This window comes from Xylona heveae, assembly GCF_001619985.1.
Source record: "Xylona heveae TC161 unplaced genomic scaffold L228scaffold_9, whole genome shotgun sequence".
In the NCBI taxonomy this organism is placed as follows: Eukaryota; Fungi; Ascomycota; class Xylonomycetes; order Xylonales; family Xylonaceae; genus Xylona; species Xylona heveae.
The window spans coordinates 1,236,081-1,253,163 of record NW_017264201.1 but is presented as its reverse complement, the minus strand read 5'-3'; the positions used below and the strand labels follow the sequence as shown (position 1 = coordinate 1,253,163).

Sequence of the window (17,083 nt, the reverse complement as noted above, 5' to 3'; positions counted from 1 at the left end):
GCGTAGGGTGTGTGCGCGTGTGGAGGGAAACAGATTTGTCTAGGGAAGCCGCCTGGGAGGATTTCTGGCTTGCTTTACCTCCGTACACATTACTCTGGGGTGGGCAAGGCATTTAGTGGGTGCGCTTGGGGAAGTCCGGAGGAAGAACGCGCTGGGGCAGATTTAGTCGTGATGAGGAAAGGTGAGTTGGGCAAGTAGCGAGGATAAGAGGGAAGGGGGGGGGGAGGGAAAGAGAAGCAACGGCCGGGGAGGGTCTGGCTCTAGGCCCTTCGTTCATCTATCTGTGGTCTGTCGCTTCATTTCAGTCTGTCTGCCCTGCCTGTTCTGTCTCTCCTGGGCGGGCGGAGGGGGGGGGGGGCCTTAAACTTCTGTTTTCGCGCCGGTATCAGGGCCAGGCGGGATGTGTGGGTGAGGATGCGCCTGCGCGTTGCCCGTACATGGACTAGCAGCCTCCCCCGGGCAGCCTAAAGCATTCGCGGTTATACTTGTTACCAGCAGTCGTGACTGGAAAACTAATAGCAATCGATCCCGGCACGGCTCGAATGGTTCAAAGGGTTCGAGTCGAGTCGAATCGAGTCGAGCTTCATCCGTCGAGTTCGACCCCAAATCCCTCTTTGAGTCTAGTCCGTGGTGCAAGCGAAGGGAAAAAGCCCCCCCCAGATACACAGTCGCACACCTTATTCATCTCCTGCTAAAACCACTGCACCGCACTCTATACCCCCTTCGTCTCTACTCCTAAGCGTGCTATTTCTCTCCCGGTTCCCCTAGTTCTTCCCAACTTGCACATTCTCATCTGTGGTTCAGCGCTTCGTGTATTTCCCAGCGAGATGGGAACCGTTCTCACCTCGGGGGTTTTAGAGCCCTGGATCAACGTACAATGTGTAGCAGGTGTTTCTGATCTCAGGGTTTGCGCATGTTTTACATTCTATTCGGGCATTCAAGCAGATATTGATCCCCCAAGACCTCTACCGTTGAGATGGGGCCAGTGCGATCGCCGAACTTTCGATCGATCAGCTTCTGCACTAACATACTGCTTAAGACTCCTGGACCTGTCGAGTCCGTCCTTCATCACTGCGTGAGTGTATCTGGAATGACCCGCACATCGATCGTCTGTGCGGCGACGACGACGTGATCTTAAACCATGACCTCGGAGAGCTTGATGGTCACTCCCTCGGCACGTGATACTGAGTTGCGGTTTCGAAATGAAAAGTTGCTCTAGTCATCCGGATAGCTGAAAGCCTCCCTTTTCATATGTCCTGTAACCACTTTCCAATAATTGTTTTGCAAGAGACGTCACCTCATGCTCCAGGATTGATTGCACAAACGTCACCTACGAAGATTGGGTACCCGGGATGCATGATCTGGGGGATCATCTTTGGGAGCTATGGTTCCATGTCTTTTCCCGGGGATGGAATGCCTCGCTGTCCTTCCTTGCCTACCTTTCTCGGGGGGTTCCCCCTGCCACGGCCCAAGGATTGCAGGTGCTCCGTACTGTTTGGTACAGCGGTCGTACCCAGCAGTGCCCGATTTGGATATTTGGGGCCCACAAAGCAGCCGCAACGCGTACCCGAACCACGCCAGAGCAGTGAAGAGTGAGAGAGGAGAGAGAGGTGGTAGGACACTGCCAGGGCACCGAGTGACGGGATAGGGAACACCACGGCGTCCGGCTTCTGCCCAAAATGACCATGTCGCAAGCAAAAGTGGCACGATATTGCAGCTCGCCTCCACTACGACCAGCAAGCGAACCAGGTACCGTGCGGCCCTAGTAGGTCAGGTTTATCTTAAGCATCGGTCGCACTGATGGGGACAGCGATCCTGATGGGCGCGTGGTTTGAGACGGTGTGGAACGACAGACAGGGCGGATCTCTCTCTCAGGCAATCGATGCCTTTCCAGACCTACCTGGAAAGGCGAATTGCACCTCTTAGAGGGGACAGTTTTGGGACGGACAGCGCGGGCCTGCAGCCTGGCCCGAGCCCAGCTAATTTAGCGAGCCAGACCCATGCTGGGGGGGAATGTTGTCTCTCGGTTGAGTCAGCCAATCCGTTGGTTCTTCGCTTTCGGGCATGGCTCTATTCGGCACCATGTGCAGTCTAAAAGCAGGGCGGTAGAGTTCCAGGCCACCATCCGTCGTTGCGCGATGCCCCTCCCTTGACCTTAATTTGGACAAGACCGCCCACCCGCGCCCCGGCCTTTTTTCTGTCACCAGAGTTGTCCCGGTGTTGCCCCCTTTCTGTCAACCGACAAGCGGTAAACCCTGCGAGTAATGCTTTGCCTGCCAAGAAATTCATTTGCCCACCCGTTGTGTCCATTCGAACCTGCTAGAGGTCTAGACCTTTGGTCTTTGGGGGTGGGGAGTCGGCCAAATGAAAACCCAGGGCCGTGGTTCGACATTTTTGAATCATCGATTTGCTGGTAGCTTTGAAAGTACCGGCATGACTCTCTTTGCTCCATGAGTATCTTGTCTTTGCGTTTGGCTCAATCGAACTGGGTCTCTTCCCCAGCCGGTTTCAAAGAGTGATTGCATTTCCCTTGAGGCCATTCAACGTGCCGATTTATGGCTGCAGGCCAATCCATGCGATTTCAATAGTGTCTAACCGGCAAGGAGCGTTTGTTGATTCGAGTCCCGAGCTGTCGGACCGTGGGAAAATCCACGTGCCATGCATGGGGAATTGGACGATCCCGGCTTTTCCATGCGCTCCAAGACGCCCCCATCTCCGCCGTGTGACCGCTGCAATTCTCCATGGTATCTTAGGTAAGTATACTGTTAAAAATGGTTGTAGTTTTGAAATGCATCAGTTCAACTTCAGTATAAGAGTTGTCGTCCCGATAGGACAATAAGCGAAGGGCGCGCCTCTTCGAATCAGCAGACATTTTTGCATTTTCGCACGGAGCTTCTGAGCCGCACGATATATTTGCTCAGCTATCAACGGAAAAGGTGTTGTTGTTGTTGTTGTTATTGTTGTAGCGAGCGCTCATGACATGCTCTACATTAGTGCTGCTGGGAATGATTAACCCCGTTTACTACTACGGAAGGACGCAGATCTGGACGGAACACCATATGGGTTTCGGATCTTGGGCAGCCACACTTCCAAGCATCGCCCAGGAGAAACATGCGGCACAAAAGATTCAGATAGAATGGCTCGCAGAGGTTTAGAACATTTGTCAAGAAACAAATTTGTCCATGTTTCCACAACTGAAATGATTAAAAACCCCGATGAGGAAATAACAATGCGAAGCATGACATCGGTCAAGTAAAAAAAAAATCTTGGAAGATCAAGGACTATAATTGTGTACCTCGATGTATCAGGTATTTTATTCAAGAGCTGCATTCACCAGATTTGGATGACGGGTGGCAAAGGTGGCGCCAGATGCGCAAAGGAGAAAAAATAAGAAAAGTGGAAAAAAAGACAAAAGCAAATAAAAAAAAAAGAGCTTCATCTGATTCGTTCTCTGATCTGTCTCATGAAAGCGAAGAATATTCAGGGCTTGCTCGTGAAATGGATGAGCGACATACATGATCACACAATCATGTTCACAAGGAGAAGCAGCTGGGTCACTTGCTCATTCAAGGCTCTGTGAAAATGCGGGGCAAACAGGGGGGTTTCGCTCTGCCTAGAAGAATCCAGCATGAGCGTGTTTCTCCGCTGAGCTTGGAGTATTGCGGGTACTTACTCTTCCACACGGATTAATAAGAGCACATTTACGCTCGATATCGTTCGACTCGCATGGGGCAATATAATTGTGCAATATGATTGTATTTGGTATGTGCTATACTATCTTTATTATTGCAGACAAGGAGCGGGAAACTCCATTGAGTCGGGGCGAGTCTTGGCACAGTACAACGGTGCACGGCCGAAGGAGTCGCGATGCGCAGGAAAAAGTACGATTGTGGGAGATGGACACACTATCCCGGGTTCTCATAAACCTTCCGAAAGGGTGTTGTCCCCAGATCAAAAATGGCACTACTGTACAGGACTCCCTTGTACGGAGCTGTGGTTTTCTGCGACCAATTGAAGCCGGCGTACTAGCGAGGATGGACAGGGGGAACCGGACAATGAAGTTATGCTCTTGGGAAAGTCAGGACAACGGGCAGACGGCGTCACTAACTCAGAGAATCATAATAATGCCGTAAATGAATCCAGAGCTTCCCGCGTTCAACCATCGCCTGTGCACGGATGAGCCAATGACAACGCTTCTTCTCCTCCCCAAACCTTACCCCTCTCGCCGAAACACCGCAACGAGTCACGGCGGATGCCAACGTCCTCTCCAAGGATGCGGGCTTATTTGACGTCTCGACGCGGACTAAACTGGTAATTGTTGCGGAAATTCCATGTCATCGACAAGGTTGATGCTGCAGAGATGCCAGGGAGTTCTTTTACTGCCCTCGTGGGTATTGCATAATTGGACTCTGATAAGTGGGACAAGATACACCTACAGATACCATCACGAGTTCTTCTTTCAGTTTTGCAGGATGCCATCTGCAGCGAACCTTTCTTCTCCAGCCAACGTTGGGCAGTTTGCTTTCTTACTAATAGAGTACTGGTATTTTCACCACGGTCTCATCCAATTCCTTTACCCTCTGGAATTTCCAATGGTGGAGACAGAAACGTTGTCGTCGCTCTTACGGAGTATGCTAGCAGTCATACCAGGATAAGGGTGCCACTTGGTACGTACCTGTCCGGAGACGCCGGTAAGAGCTACTCGGCTTACCCAATCAATGCTTTTGGTGTGATTCTAGCGACTGCCTTAGCTATCTTCGGTAGCTGATTCCAAATTTGGCACATAAGCTCATCTTGTCTCAAACGTGGGTTAGTGGACTGGAGAAAGAGCCCCGTAACGGGCGAGCAGGCAACCACAAAGTTCGATGTTCTGTACCTCTGTATCTCTGTAGTCCGTTGCTTAAATTTACTTGGGATTTTAGGCATCAGCCAAACCAGCGCGAGTTAAATATTAGGACCGGTAAGGACTGTTTCTTTCGTGAGCTGAATGCGGTTGTAATGCTGCAATATCAAACAAGAAAAAATAATGATGGCTGCCAGGCCACGCACAAGTCGGACCTAAGGCGGGGCCCGGAGGTTCCTGACACAGTGAAGCCTCAATGGCATGGGCGTTCAGCCAGCCGCTTGACGACAGCCATCCACATCGTCAGTCCAAGATTTGGATCTTTCATCCGGGCTATTTTCTTCGAATTCGCGCAATGCAAGCACGCCTCCTATTGTGGCTGGGCCAGGGATAGCAACCTTGGCCTGCTGAGGCCGGTAACATTTCGTCTCCGCCTCACATCCTAGTTCATAATTTCTTCACGCTCAACCGTCAACGTCCTCTTTACTTCATGTTCGAAGACTCTCTACAGTGTTCCTCGTGTTCTTCAAACACTTTCTGGAATCGAGACTTGTATCATCGCTCGCTTAGTAACCCCAAGGAGAGAGGCATTTCATTGCACGTCGCTGGGATGTGTAGAGCCATGTACGTACGCATTGCCTGAAGCCCTTGACTGGCCCAAGCTCGTGCATTCAACCCTGGGGGAGATCCAAAGTCGTTAACAATACGTTATATTTTTTTTTTGTCATCTGACGCTTAAAACTTATAATGATCGTCGAAGGAATTATATCACTGCAAAAGCAAAAGAATGCACAATATTTCAGGAGTTTTCACCAACTATTATTGCTCGGATGCACAGTCTTGAAGATGTCGAATCATTTTAATTAATGTCTTCATAAGAGACCAGCTGTCGATCAAAAAAAAGTAAAAATAAATAAAAATAAAAATAAAAATTCAGCAGCGACGAGAATCATTCCAAGCGTAACCTCGTTCTCCTACAGCCGGGTATTTGGTGACTTGGACCAACAAAAAGCCACGATTATCAAACAACATAAGTCATAACGCCAGAGCACATACATTAACCTGGTGTTTAGGCTCCCTCCCTGCTCTCCTTCTTCTCAAGGTCACTAGGCGAGCTAACATTATCTGCATGTTGGACCAGCTCGTCTTCGGTGGGTTTGCGAGTGAAGTCATCATCGTTAAGATGACGATACATCCAGTGGAACACAATCGCCAAGACGATTCCAGCAACACCGGTACCCACAAATGGCCAGATGAGGTGGGGATCGTTCAAGGCAGGAGTGACGGCTTCGCCGATAGCGCTGGAGATGGCCGTCATGAACAAGAAGATGGCCATAACGAGACCTTTCATGTGCTTGGGCGAGCGAGCGTAGGCAAGTTCATATGCCGTGACGTTGCAGAAGCATTCTGACAGAGCGCCCAGAATATACAGCGGCAGCTGTGACCAGATCGAAATTGGAGAGACACCATCTCCAATTTGGCAATTTGTGGCATAATATCCGCACGGGGAAGTCTTGTACACTCGCCATTGGAGTATGGCACCAATGATTGAGCTAATGGCGGCCAAGATGAAGCCAAAGGTGATTCGGGTGATGCGCCCGAACTTGATGTTGTATCGGCGGAGCAAAGGATAGACGACATAGCTCAGGATCGGAACGGCCACGATGATTGTGAGCGGGTTGAAGTTGTTCAACAAGTCATTAGGCGCGCCTTTGGTGGTCATCGAAGCTCCCTGAGAGGTCTGGATTGAGCCAATACCGCCGTCGTTCAGGTTATAGACTGGGAAAAAGAGGAAGATCTGGCATGCTTCCAAAGTTCTGCTAACATCGTCGACGAAGCCATCAGTCCAGGGGACCTGCTTTCCGATTGCTCCATCTGCGTTGATTCGGGATGGCTTGGCTGCGCTCAAGAAGCCTTTGCGCCCGATTTTCCAGAAACCGTTCTTCTTAATGGCCATTCCAATGACTCTCAGCACGTTCCCAAGCTCACTACCCTGAGGAGGGTACTTCACAGTTCGCTTGTAGGCCACGACGAGAAGGATTGGGAGAAGAAAATAGATGATACCAGGCAGGAGGTAAGCAAGCCAATAGCCTACATCCTTCTCGGCATAGGTAGTGGCGAGGGCGAAGAAAGCACCAACGTTAACAAGACCGTAAAAGGTTAGCATGACGTTCTGAATTGTCGATTCTGGGTCGACAATCACACGCTCTCCGGACTTGAGAGTCCTTATGTGTGCCTTCTTGTTGGGAATCTGATCAATGACGGTGGGTGCAATATTACTCTTGAAGAGGCCTAGAAAAAAGTACCATTGTCAGTGCCTGGTTTCTGATGGAATATTATTTAGGTCCGCATTGACAAATACTCACCTGCGCCAAATGCGAGAATCAGGAGACTAATGACGAAGGGCGCCATGCCATGGCCGGCTTTCAGCACACTTGGCAGTGCACCAAAGACCATGATGATGTGTGCAATACCACAAACGGCAACTCCAATGCAAATGGTCTTGTACCGACCCAGTCTTGTATCTGCGATCCAGCCGCCAAGGATTGGGATACAGTAGGCGAGGAACGAGAAGAGAAGAACCAAAGCCGAACTAGTGGACAGGCCCCTTCCAAGAGCGCCAGCGGTCTCTTCAGAACCTTTGGGCGGAGCGCCCGAGCCGTTTCCACCCTTGGGGAGTGGGAACTCGATGAAGTTGTAGAAGACAAAGGAGCATCCATAGTAAGATGCACGTTCGGCGAACTCGACGGCGCACAACGTGTAAGCAACTTTGGACACTGGACCAGCAACCTTGCGCAGGGTGGCCAATTCTTCAGTAGTGGGCTCCTCCAACTCGTCTTCGCCATCTGTGTATGTCACCACAGTATTGCTAGCCTTCTCATCGTTGTAAGAAGGAACTTCGCTACCTGGCACACCGCGCTGGATGTCCAAGGATCTCTCTGGGCCCGTTGCGACTGTGACGTCGTGGGAGCCAGCCGGCAGGATATCCTGCACTGGGAGATTATTGGAGGCTTCAATTTGTGGGTTAGTTTGTAAGGATTCAAGACGGAAACAAGCTCTGCTGAGGCTCACTCACCCATGATAGGTTCAGCCGATTATCTGTTGAAAACTTGGGCTTTATCAAATCAACTCAAGGAAGGCCAAAGTCATAAAAGAGGGAAATCGTGGGAAACTAAATACTCGATCGATTTGCAACCCACAACGTTGGTTCCTAGTGTTGCCACCAAACCCCAGGGCAAAGGTGCGTCTCAAGTATCTGATAAATCCATGTTGGGTGCTCTTAGGGCCGCAAGGAGACGAATCCAGAAAAGGCAAGTAGAAAGGCGACAAGGACGCTTCCACAGTCTGGCCCATATGCGGATCACGATATGCTTCCCACCCCTGAGCTGATATATGGTCCATTATGGTGTGCCAGGGCTTGGAGTGAAAATTGGTTGTCCACCAATTGGTGGTGCTCGATTGGACAGAATGTAACGTCGTGGCCTTTATCGCCGGGGATTAGAATGGGGCTGCTGTTGTTGCTACTACAGTACTAGGTATGTATTTGCTACCATGTGCCCGGGGATCTTTGATGAAACTCGCATCTGGACCCACCAGACGTGCTGTCTCGAATGGATTGGATTCTGGGCATCCTTTGCGTTATCACCCTCCGTTGCATCTGCTTTTTTCTTTCTTATCAGGAGGCACTTGACTGCGGCATTATCTCCCTACTACTCCGTACAAGGAAGATGTTAAACAAGCCAGATGGAAAGGTCAGGTTTACGGAGTATGCAACCAAAAGAATGGTTCTAGAAGGCAGCAGACGCTTTGGATACCAATTCTAGCCGCTTTCTGGATCTTGTCGAAGCTCAATTGCTGGTTTCCGTTTCAGTGGCCTTATGTTGGAAAGTAACAAACCTGTCCTGATGATAGCCTCGGGCGAGCGAGCTAAGCTCTCAAGCTTTTGATCGAGCAGCAGCCGGATCGGTGTCAGGACATGTCAAAAAGGCACGGCATCGGGGACAATTGTTGCGTGCGCACGAACTATACCCACCTTCTGTCACAATATTTGGTACCTTTCGTACAAAACAATGAAATCAGTCAAATCGCCGGGGATAAGGTCTTCTCGGCAACATCTCGAACCACTGTCACTTTAGCAGCGGCCCGCCGGCGAGTTAAACAAGACCACTGGCGCTTGGCTTGCGGCCGCCGACTCCGCTTGTTTCCGCTCGTTCCTACAAGTATGCTTGGCCGTACTGTTGTCTACGCCGATGGTGGGGTTAGGGGCCGTTCGCAGCTTCCTACTCAGGAAGATTTGCACGCATGCTTGGCGAGATAGAGAAGATGATAAGACGCTCTAATTTCACTGATATCCACAAACAAGTACCATATGGGACCCTCCCCTGGCCTTAGGGTGCTCGTGATTCAGGGTCTTTATCGTGCAAGCCTTTGAGTGAACATGAAGTTCTTTCATATAATTTGGAATTCCACAAGTCTCCCACCTTAAAACAATTCGATGAAGAATTTGACCAGATGAGATTTATTTTCTTCAAAGCCATCTGTTCGAGGTAGACAGAATACCTGTGTATGTCTTCCAGTCAACCAGTGCTTTGGGCTTACGCGAGCTGGGTGAACGGCAAGAGAAATGACGCCATTGCCTGGGAACACCTCACCTCTTACCTCTCTGTACTCGCCCCGTGTACTCTCTATGCCGGGCCGGAGAAGATCAAACTAATCATGCTGTGCTTTAATAATGCGGGATGATTACAAAAGCCCATTCTTCCTGTTGCTGAGCATATTCAGGCTTCCACGAAAAGTATAAAAGCCTTGGTCATTTCGTTCGGGGTTCATTTTTGAAAGCAGTCATATCGCTTCATTGTTACTGCATACCATCAATAGAACGGGAAATCGCAATCTTTTACTGCAGAGCAAAGACAATAGCGCACCAACTTAATTCCAATCGTCAGTTATTCGTCAGTTTACGAGAGAAATAAATTTTCCGACTTGATTTGCCGTGCTTCCATCGACTTACCTTCATCGCTACAAGCATCCCCGATCACGCAATCGGGAGCTTTGAAGATGGCAACCTCGCTCGCCGCTAGCAATGGCAAGGTGGCCCTTGTGACCGGCATCAATGGCTACATTGCTTCCGCCATTGGATTCGACTTACTCCGTAAAGGTTATACGCTCCGAGGCACGTCCCGATCTGCCAAGAGCGTCGATGGACTTCTTCAAGGGGCATACAAGCCATTTGCGGATGCCGGTCGTGTCCAGGCTATCCAAGTCCCGGACATGACTGTGCCTGGCGCTTTCGATGAAGCCGTCAAAGGTTAGTGAAGCCATCCTTTCTTGTACCGAATTACACAGTTCAAGAATGTTCCATTGGGACATTCTTTCGGGCCATCTATTCCGTAGCTGTCTCGCCGTCTGCATTGCTGCATAAGTGTCAAGCTCGGGCTTCTTCGGCCGATTGCAAATATCAATAATCATTCCTTGCTTATTTCATGCCTTTCGATTGGTGTTTTTCAATTCTTTCTTTGAGAAAAACTTTATTACCACCTCGTCATAACATCTTTTTTTTTTTTTTTTTTTTTTTTTTTTTGCCCCCTTTTGCTTCCTTCCTATATTAGAAAAGTCCATTGCGCCACAGTTGCTCCATCTTTTCCTGTTCTTCCCAGTCGAGCATTTTGATCTGATCATTTGCAGGCACGCACCTCATATTCCACACGGCGTCGCCCATCAATTTCCGGGACTTGAAGACGTGGGACCACTTTGTGGGTCCGGCCGTGGCAGGTATCACGGGGGTTCTGACCTCGGCTCTCGAGCATGCTGGGCCCCAGCTTGAAACCCTTGTGATCACATCGTCTGTGGCCGCTATTTCGGACCCGGCTGTCTATGGGCCTACCCACTACTACACCGAAGCCGACTGGAACACCTCGGCCGAGCCCCAGGCCAAGGAGGCCAAGGCGCGTGGAGAAGAGACTCCGGTGGGTGTGCTCTACGCTGCGTCAAAATCTGCAGCCGAGCGAGCCGTATGGAAGTTTAGAGATGAGAAAAAGGTAAGCCCTTTCAGATCAGATCCTACATATACCCCCGTCAGACCGACCATCGATTCGATGGTTCATATCTGTGTAATACGACTCAAACGTATAACCAAGTTACTAACAATGTATTAGCCACACTTCGCCCTCACGGCCGTCAACCCCGGCGTCGTCGTGGGTCCGCCTGTCCAGTTGCCTTCCTCTCCCTCGTCATTGAACGAGACCCTTTTACCCGTCTGGTCCATCTTCTCCGGCGAGGCAAAGACGATCCCACCAAAAATCGGCAGCGGATCCTTTGTCGACGTCCGCGACGTCGCGACCATCCACATCTGGGCCGCCGAGCATCCCGCTCAGAGCGCCGGCCAGCGCTTCCTCGCCGTCGCGGGCACAGCTCCTCCGCAAGCCATTGCCGATGCGCTGCGCGAAGCATACCCGCAACGCACCGACATTATCCCCAAGGGCAACCCCGGAGCAGGCTACGTCTTGCCCGGCTGGCGCTTCCCCGAGGACGGCCCCAAGGTGTATGGCACCAAGATCATAGACGCGATTGGTGGTGGATGGGACTATATTCCCTTTGACAAGTCGGTTCGTGATACCGCCAAGGCATTTGAGCAGTATCTGTAATCTGATCCTGCGTATTGATGTTCGGGAAGGAGGAGGGCTTGTGGCTTTTGAGCTTTTGAGCTTTTGAGTGTCTGAGTGTTTGAGTAGTAGAGCATTCGAGGCTTCAGAATTTTGAGTTTGTGTTTGAGCTGATCTGACCAATAACCAATAACCAATATGCCCATGGGGTGCATAATGAATTCACAGCCTCAATCAAAACAAATAGATTAGGAATCAAAAACAACAGCCTACTTTTCACTTTCTTGTCTTCTTGCGTCTTTATCCCATTGTCTTCCCTTACGCGTTCATTCCATTTTCCCCTTTAAGACACTCGGCAAGATATATATTGTACCTCGTAATCACCTCATGCCATTTCTCCCAGGGTGTATTTGTACTGTGTATTTCATACTTTGTATTTCGTACTGTGTATTTCATGTTTTGTATTTCGTACTGTGTACTAGCATATCCATATCAAATATCCATATCAATGAACATATCATTTTAGACAAACATAGCTTTACCTACCATTAGTCATACACCCGTAGCCGCCTGCCTGTCTGCCTTGACTTTACTTGCTAAGTTAGTATACATTAATGAACTTAAGGCAAGGTACGATACATAGTCGATACAGAAGCTTAATCTACTCCGTATATACCTAGTAGTATCACCGCCCTGGCCTCATAACGTACATGGCTTAATGAGGATACGACAATAATGACATCGACAACGACGACGAGAGATTACAATAGTCGACTAATGTTACGATGCAAAGGATAATGATTACGGGTAGTGCAGTAGTACCGTAGTATTGTAGCACTGTAAGGTATACTGTAATGCAGGAGTGGTAGTACTGCAGGGACGATGGAAATGGTAGTCGAGAATGATGATGACAATCAAATCAACAAGCATATTAACAATGATAATGACATGATGATATGATGATATGATGATAACAATGATGGTAATGCTGACGATGACAATGGGAACAATGATGACTGTTACAATGATATGAAGATATGATGCTATAAAGCTATGTTGATATGACGACATGATAATGATAATGATAATGATATGAAGATAAGGTGATAATTCATTTGGTATGGTTGATATATATAGCTACTATAAACTACGATGCTAGGAGTGACTAGAGGTGGTACGAGCGAAAAAAAAAGTCAAGAGAAAAGTCCCCGTACCGGAACCCGTACCGTAACCCGTACCAGGGAGCCAAGGGGTAGGAGAGCGGTAAAGAAGAAAAGGAGAGGGGGGAAAAAGGAGGAGGAAAAGGAAGAAGAAAACACCGGGACCAACGGGACCAAAGGACCAAACCCCCCCTCGCCAAGGCAAATAATGTAGAAGTGATATCATTGCGTGAGAGTCGAAGCGACGCGACGCGAAAACAGATCCCCGGGGCCAACAACGAACAAGTTTGTTGGTTGGACATGTCGGGGGTGGAGATATAGAGTAGCAGACGAGATGAGCAAGAAAAAGGAGGATGTGAAGACGGATAGCGAGGTGAGGAAGAGAAGAAAAGGTAGGGACGGGAGAAAAGACAGGTAAGGGGGTAAAGTGGAAGGGATAGGTATATCCCAGCCAAGACAAATGCCATGTTGCGCAAACGATGCAAGTTGCCAGAAGATCCAATCCAAAAAGAAAGGAAAAGGATAGAAAACCTCTTTTGTTGTGCGCAAAAAAAGCAGCGTTGTGGAGCAGCAGAATAGCAGTTGCTTGACAACAAAAGGAAAGCTAAGCAAAGCCGTAGCAAGTAGCAAGTCTCAAGTCTTCCTTTTTCGCCTTCCCATGTCTTGCCACTTTGGACAAAAAGGAAAAAAAAAGGCACACACACACCAGATTATATATTAAATTTGGTTATATCTTTTTGGGGCGGGTTGTCGTGGAAAGCGGTGGGGGGAGGCATTAGAGAGAGAGTTTTAACGCAATCATAAGACGTCATTCCACATGCTGGGCCGAGACCCTGCATCGGGAACTACACGTGCTTCTTCAGCGCAGCACGCTCGCTTTCGTCCCATGTCCTTCTGCAGAGGGAGACGATACGTGGCAAAGCTCGTGGGCAGCTGTGTCGCCTTGGCGACGACTGCGCCGTCTTCGACGCCAGTTCCAACAACAGTGGGTGTTGACTGGTAGGAACGATCCAAGAGGATTGAAGGAGTGCTGGTAGAGGACCGATCCTGAACCACCATATCCCCTCGGAGAGATTGCGAGGCCATCAGCTTGCGCACGTGACGCTGCAGCGATGGCTCTTCGCAACCTCGACTTCGCTTCTGGCCCCTCAGAACAGAAGAGCCATCCCCCGACTCGGTGCCTTGGTTGAGCATGAGGCAACTAGGTTGCACGGTCTCGCAAGGGGGAGCACGGGAAGAGACTGATCGCTCATAAGGCGTACCACTGCTGAGGGAAAAGTTCGAAAAGTCCGGGACAGAGTGGACGGACCCGGCGTACGACTCGGGCGAGGACGTGCACTCGGCACTCTCCAAGACATCTTCAAACACGGAACCGCCTCGAATGGCCCTTGCAGATCCCTTCAGCGTTGCGTTCCGACAAGTCGCCCGAGCAGCCAAGAAATTGGCTGAAGGTGGCGCGCACAGTGAAGACGCAACAGAGGAAATCGAAGAGGATCGAGAAGACCGTGAAGATGAAGCAGAAGAATTGTCCGACGTCATAGACTCTGGTGACGAGACCGGAGGCGACGAGCGAGCGAGCGATGTCCGACGTCCAGAAACGTAGCCCTCGGGGACAAAAGGCTTGGCAGCAGATGCAGAAGTGGGAGGAACGACCCACTGCTCCAACGAGGTGCGGGCCATGCAAGCGTTCTGAGCCATTGCCAACGCTGACCCAATCGACGGCCGTCTCAGGCACATGTCAGGCACGCTCGGTGTCGAACCCGGAAAGCCATAAGGCGGCGACGGAGAAGGAGTCGGAAGCGGTACCATGCGCGATAGAGACGGGAGCGTCTGAGGCTGGAAGCGCGGAGTGGGCTCCAGCACACGTGGCGGAACGCACAATGGTTTCGGCGTAGGCAAGGTGGAAGTCGTCGACATGTCGCAAGCATTGAAACGCTCAGACTCAACAGCAAGATGAGGAGAGCAGTTGAGGCTGACCGGTGAGACGATGCGACGGGGTTCCGTCACTTCCACGGCCGGGGGTTCGATATTTTCGAGCTCCGGTGTTAGCCGGGGAATGACGGATCGCCACGCATTGCTCATGTTCTTATCCAGGGGAATTGGAGAAGACGCAGCAACAGGGGATGCAGACGGCGCCGATGGAGTATACTTGAGGACAATATCAGTCCACCGCTGGAATACGGGCTCGGATATGTGCAGCCGCCAATTTACGGCCTTGAGAAAAGACAGCTCATTGGCATTGATTTCGCAGGTGTTGAGTCCAGAAATCTTGCTCCACGCACGAGCAGAGTAATTCCGATCCTGGAGGTACTTGGAGGCAAGGATCAAGGCGGCCAAAAACATCCTGCGGCCACACTGAAGGGCCCGAATGCTGTGGCTGTCCTCTGGCGGCTGCTCCATGGTGAAATCGTGCTTCGGGACATGGGACTTGATCAGGACGAGGTAGTAGAGCGCAACCTGGAGTGTGGAATAAGAGGTCCTTGAGCGCCGCAGTGTCTCCTGAATGAAGGTGCGGAGAGGAAGTACACTCTTACTCCCCAGGTTGTTGCCGGTGCGGCAGCTAACGTCCGAAAGGGGCCAGATAGTCTCGACCATCTGTGCAGCAGAGACTTGAGGATGACAAAACGCTTTAGCACGAGACTTGGTGGGCCAGTAGTGGTGGGTACAGATTCCTTACCGACAAGATTATCGACGAAGTTGACTTTCCGTTCGCTCTGGCGCACCAGGGAAGGCGGAGCCCGGGCTGAAGGCACTTGCGAACAAGCACCGGAGACCTGACCCGCGCAGGGCGCCGCAGCTTGTGTCCGCCTGGGGTGCTTGCGCAGCTCCGAGGGGACTACACCAGCGGCAACCTTTGAGGCCGACAACGACGCAGCAACCGATTCCGTTCCAGTAGTATTGGTCGCAGCGGTGATCCGAGCGATTGAACATTGGGAAGCAGAAGACGGATACGACGCATCATTATCATTCTCCAGGAGGGCCTGAAGCGAACGGGACGAGCTCGCAGAGCTGGCCGAGCTTTGAGACAGGATTGAGTCGACAGAAAAGACAGAGGAGGAAGAGGAAGAGGCAGAGGAAGAGAGTGATGAAGAGTAAGGATGACGTGTGGTAGTGTTGATGTCGCGACCATGGGAAGCCTCGAGGGGGCTCGGAACGGTGAGTAAGGCACCGTCAAGCTCCATCACGAAAGCAAAGTAAAGTCAATGACAGCAACCACAACCGTGTGTCAGTCGGAGAATATGAATAGAAGATAAGACAAGGGGGTCAATTAGAGTTCGGGAAGAAGCGGAAATGCGGAGTAATGCGGAGGAAAACGTATGATCGTGATGATCGCGAGATACCGTGGGGTGACCGAGTTTACCGATGCGACAAAAACCGTTCGATTTGTTCCTGTGACCGTAATCCGCCGGATTTTATTTCAAGAGGTGGCGGATAACCTCAAGGCCTCTATCCTTTCCAATCGTTTTGATTTGCAGAAAATGAGAAGCTTCTCCTTTGCTCCCCTAGATACCGATCTTGATGCAACCTAAACAGGAAACAAGACGAGCGTTTTGTCAAAAAGGACGAAACAGACCGATATCTATCAGACCAGAGGAAAAAGATCCCACGCGCCACAAATGCGAATGTGTGAACCGGAAAGAATCCAACGTAGAGATGAGACAGTCCAGACTCCTCACGGCGCCGTATCGATACGAAACGAAACACGACAGAGATCAAGTTTAAATAAACTTGATAGATGTCGTGGGAGATGTTATGATCGAAGCGACGCGAAGATATCTAGTAATCAGAACCCTTACGAGCGGATTCCCAGTTGACAACAACGACGGTGGAAAGGACGAAGCTGGTGGCCGGACTGGCAATGTAGGGCATATACATTTTGACGTAATAATCGACGAGTGTAAAAAAGCGGTTGGAAAGCGAGACGAGCAGAAGACGAAAAATGCAGCTAAAAGGTCAAAGAGATGATGATATAATAAATCGTAATATAGTGAGTGGAGATTTTCCGGGAAGGAGAGGTTTCGATTTTAACGATTCGTGTACCTCGGCGTAGGACTGGTGAAGGACACGTCGAGAGGAGCGGAAGTTGACCAAAGTCTCTCCAAGTTCAGTCAGCGGAAATGCAGCGTGACTAATATGGGCGGAGACCTAGTCGACCGGGAAGAGAGAGGAGAGGTTGAAGAAAGGTGGAAGATCGGGGAGGATTAATAGGGGTGGCGGAAGTGGCGATGGGGGAGGCCGAGATATGACTGAATGAGTCGGAGAGTGAGAGCGAGAGGCCTGGGCGGATGAGTCTTTCGGAGGTGTGTGGCGGTCGAGACTCTTGGTGGGGATGACAGCACTTTCGCGCGCGCCCGAGACAAAGGCAGCAGCAACAGTGGGCGCACTATACCAAAAGTGCAAATAGGCACCAACTCAGACTTTCTCAGCACACAGGCAGCAGGCTGTGAGTAACCGAGAGAGATTTAGGTAGAGAGTAA

General features: G+C 50.4%; 6 protein-coding genes across 6 annotated transcripts; 3 read left to right on the top strand and 3 right to left on the bottom strand.

The window, feature by feature from the left end:
* The first annotated feature begins 4,232 nt into the window (after positions 1 to 4,232).
* Positions 4,233 to 4,888, top strand: L228DRAFT_182357 (hypothetical protein). The gene is made up of 2 exons (XM_018329581.1): positions 4,233 to 4,691; positions 4,815 to 4,888. The coding sequence occupies exon 1, from the start codon at positions 4,332 to 4,334 to the stop codon at positions 4,653 to 4,655; it is 324 nt and encodes a 107-aa protein (XP_018186484.1). The 5' UTR covers positions 4,233 to 4,331; the 3' UTR covers positions 4,656 to 4,691; positions 4,815 to 4,888.
* Positions 4,889 to 5,600: 712 nt separating this feature from the next.
* Positions 5,601 to 8,159, bottom strand: L228DRAFT_182283 (PTR2-domain-containing protein). Its single transcript, XM_018329580.1, has 3 exons — positions 7,920 to 8,159; positions 7,210 to 7,854; positions 5,601 to 7,135 (listed from the first exon to the last, which is right to left on the bottom strand). The coding sequence occupies exons 1-3, from the start codon at positions 7,921 to 7,923 to the stop codon at positions 5,913 to 5,915; spliced, it is 1,872 nt and encodes a 623-aa protein (XP_018186483.1). The 5' UTR covers positions 7,924 to 8,159; the 3' UTR covers positions 5,601 to 5,912.
* On the top strand, positions 8,093 to 9,042 carry L228DRAFT_249762 (hypothetical protein). The gene has a single exon (XM_018333158.1). It carries the CDS (start codon positions 8,455 to 8,457, stop codon positions 8,665 to 8,667), a length of 213 nt encoding a protein of 70 aa, XP_018186482.1. The 5' UTR covers positions 8,093 to 8,454; the 3' UTR covers positions 8,668 to 9,042.
* Positions 9,043 to 9,744: 702 nt separating this feature from the next.
* Positions 9,745 to 11,660, top strand: L228DRAFT_182227 (NAD(P)-binding protein). The gene is made up of 3 exons (XM_018329579.1): positions 9,745 to 10,151; positions 10,529 to 10,881; positions 10,999 to 11,660. The coding sequence occupies exons 1-3, from the start codon at positions 9,902 to 9,904 to the stop codon at positions 11,485 to 11,487; spliced, it is 1,092 nt and encodes a 363-aa protein (XP_018186481.1). The 5' UTR covers positions 9,745 to 9,901; the 3' UTR covers positions 11,488 to 11,660.
* Positions 11,661 to 12,544: 884 nt separating this feature from the next.
* L228DRAFT_182145 (hypothetical protein) lies at positions 12,545 to 13,238 on the bottom strand. The gene has a single exon (XM_018329577.1). It carries the CDS (start codon positions 13,070 to 13,072, stop codon positions 12,611 to 12,613), a length of 462 nt encoding a protein of 153 aa, XP_018186480.1. The 5' UTR covers positions 13,073 to 13,238; the 3' UTR covers positions 12,545 to 12,610.
* On the bottom strand, positions 13,238 to 15,955 carry L228DRAFT_182165 (hypothetical protein). Its single transcript, XM_018329578.1, has 2 exons — positions 15,283 to 15,955; positions 13,238 to 15,214 (listed from the first exon to the last, which is right to left on the bottom strand). The coding sequence occupies exons 1-2, from the start codon at positions 15,785 to 15,787 to the stop codon at positions 13,404 to 13,406; spliced, it is 2,316 nt and encodes a 771-aa protein (XP_018186479.1). The 5' UTR covers positions 15,788 to 15,955; the 3' UTR covers positions 13,238 to 13,403.
* Positions 15,956 to 17,083: the final 1,128 nt, after the last annotated feature.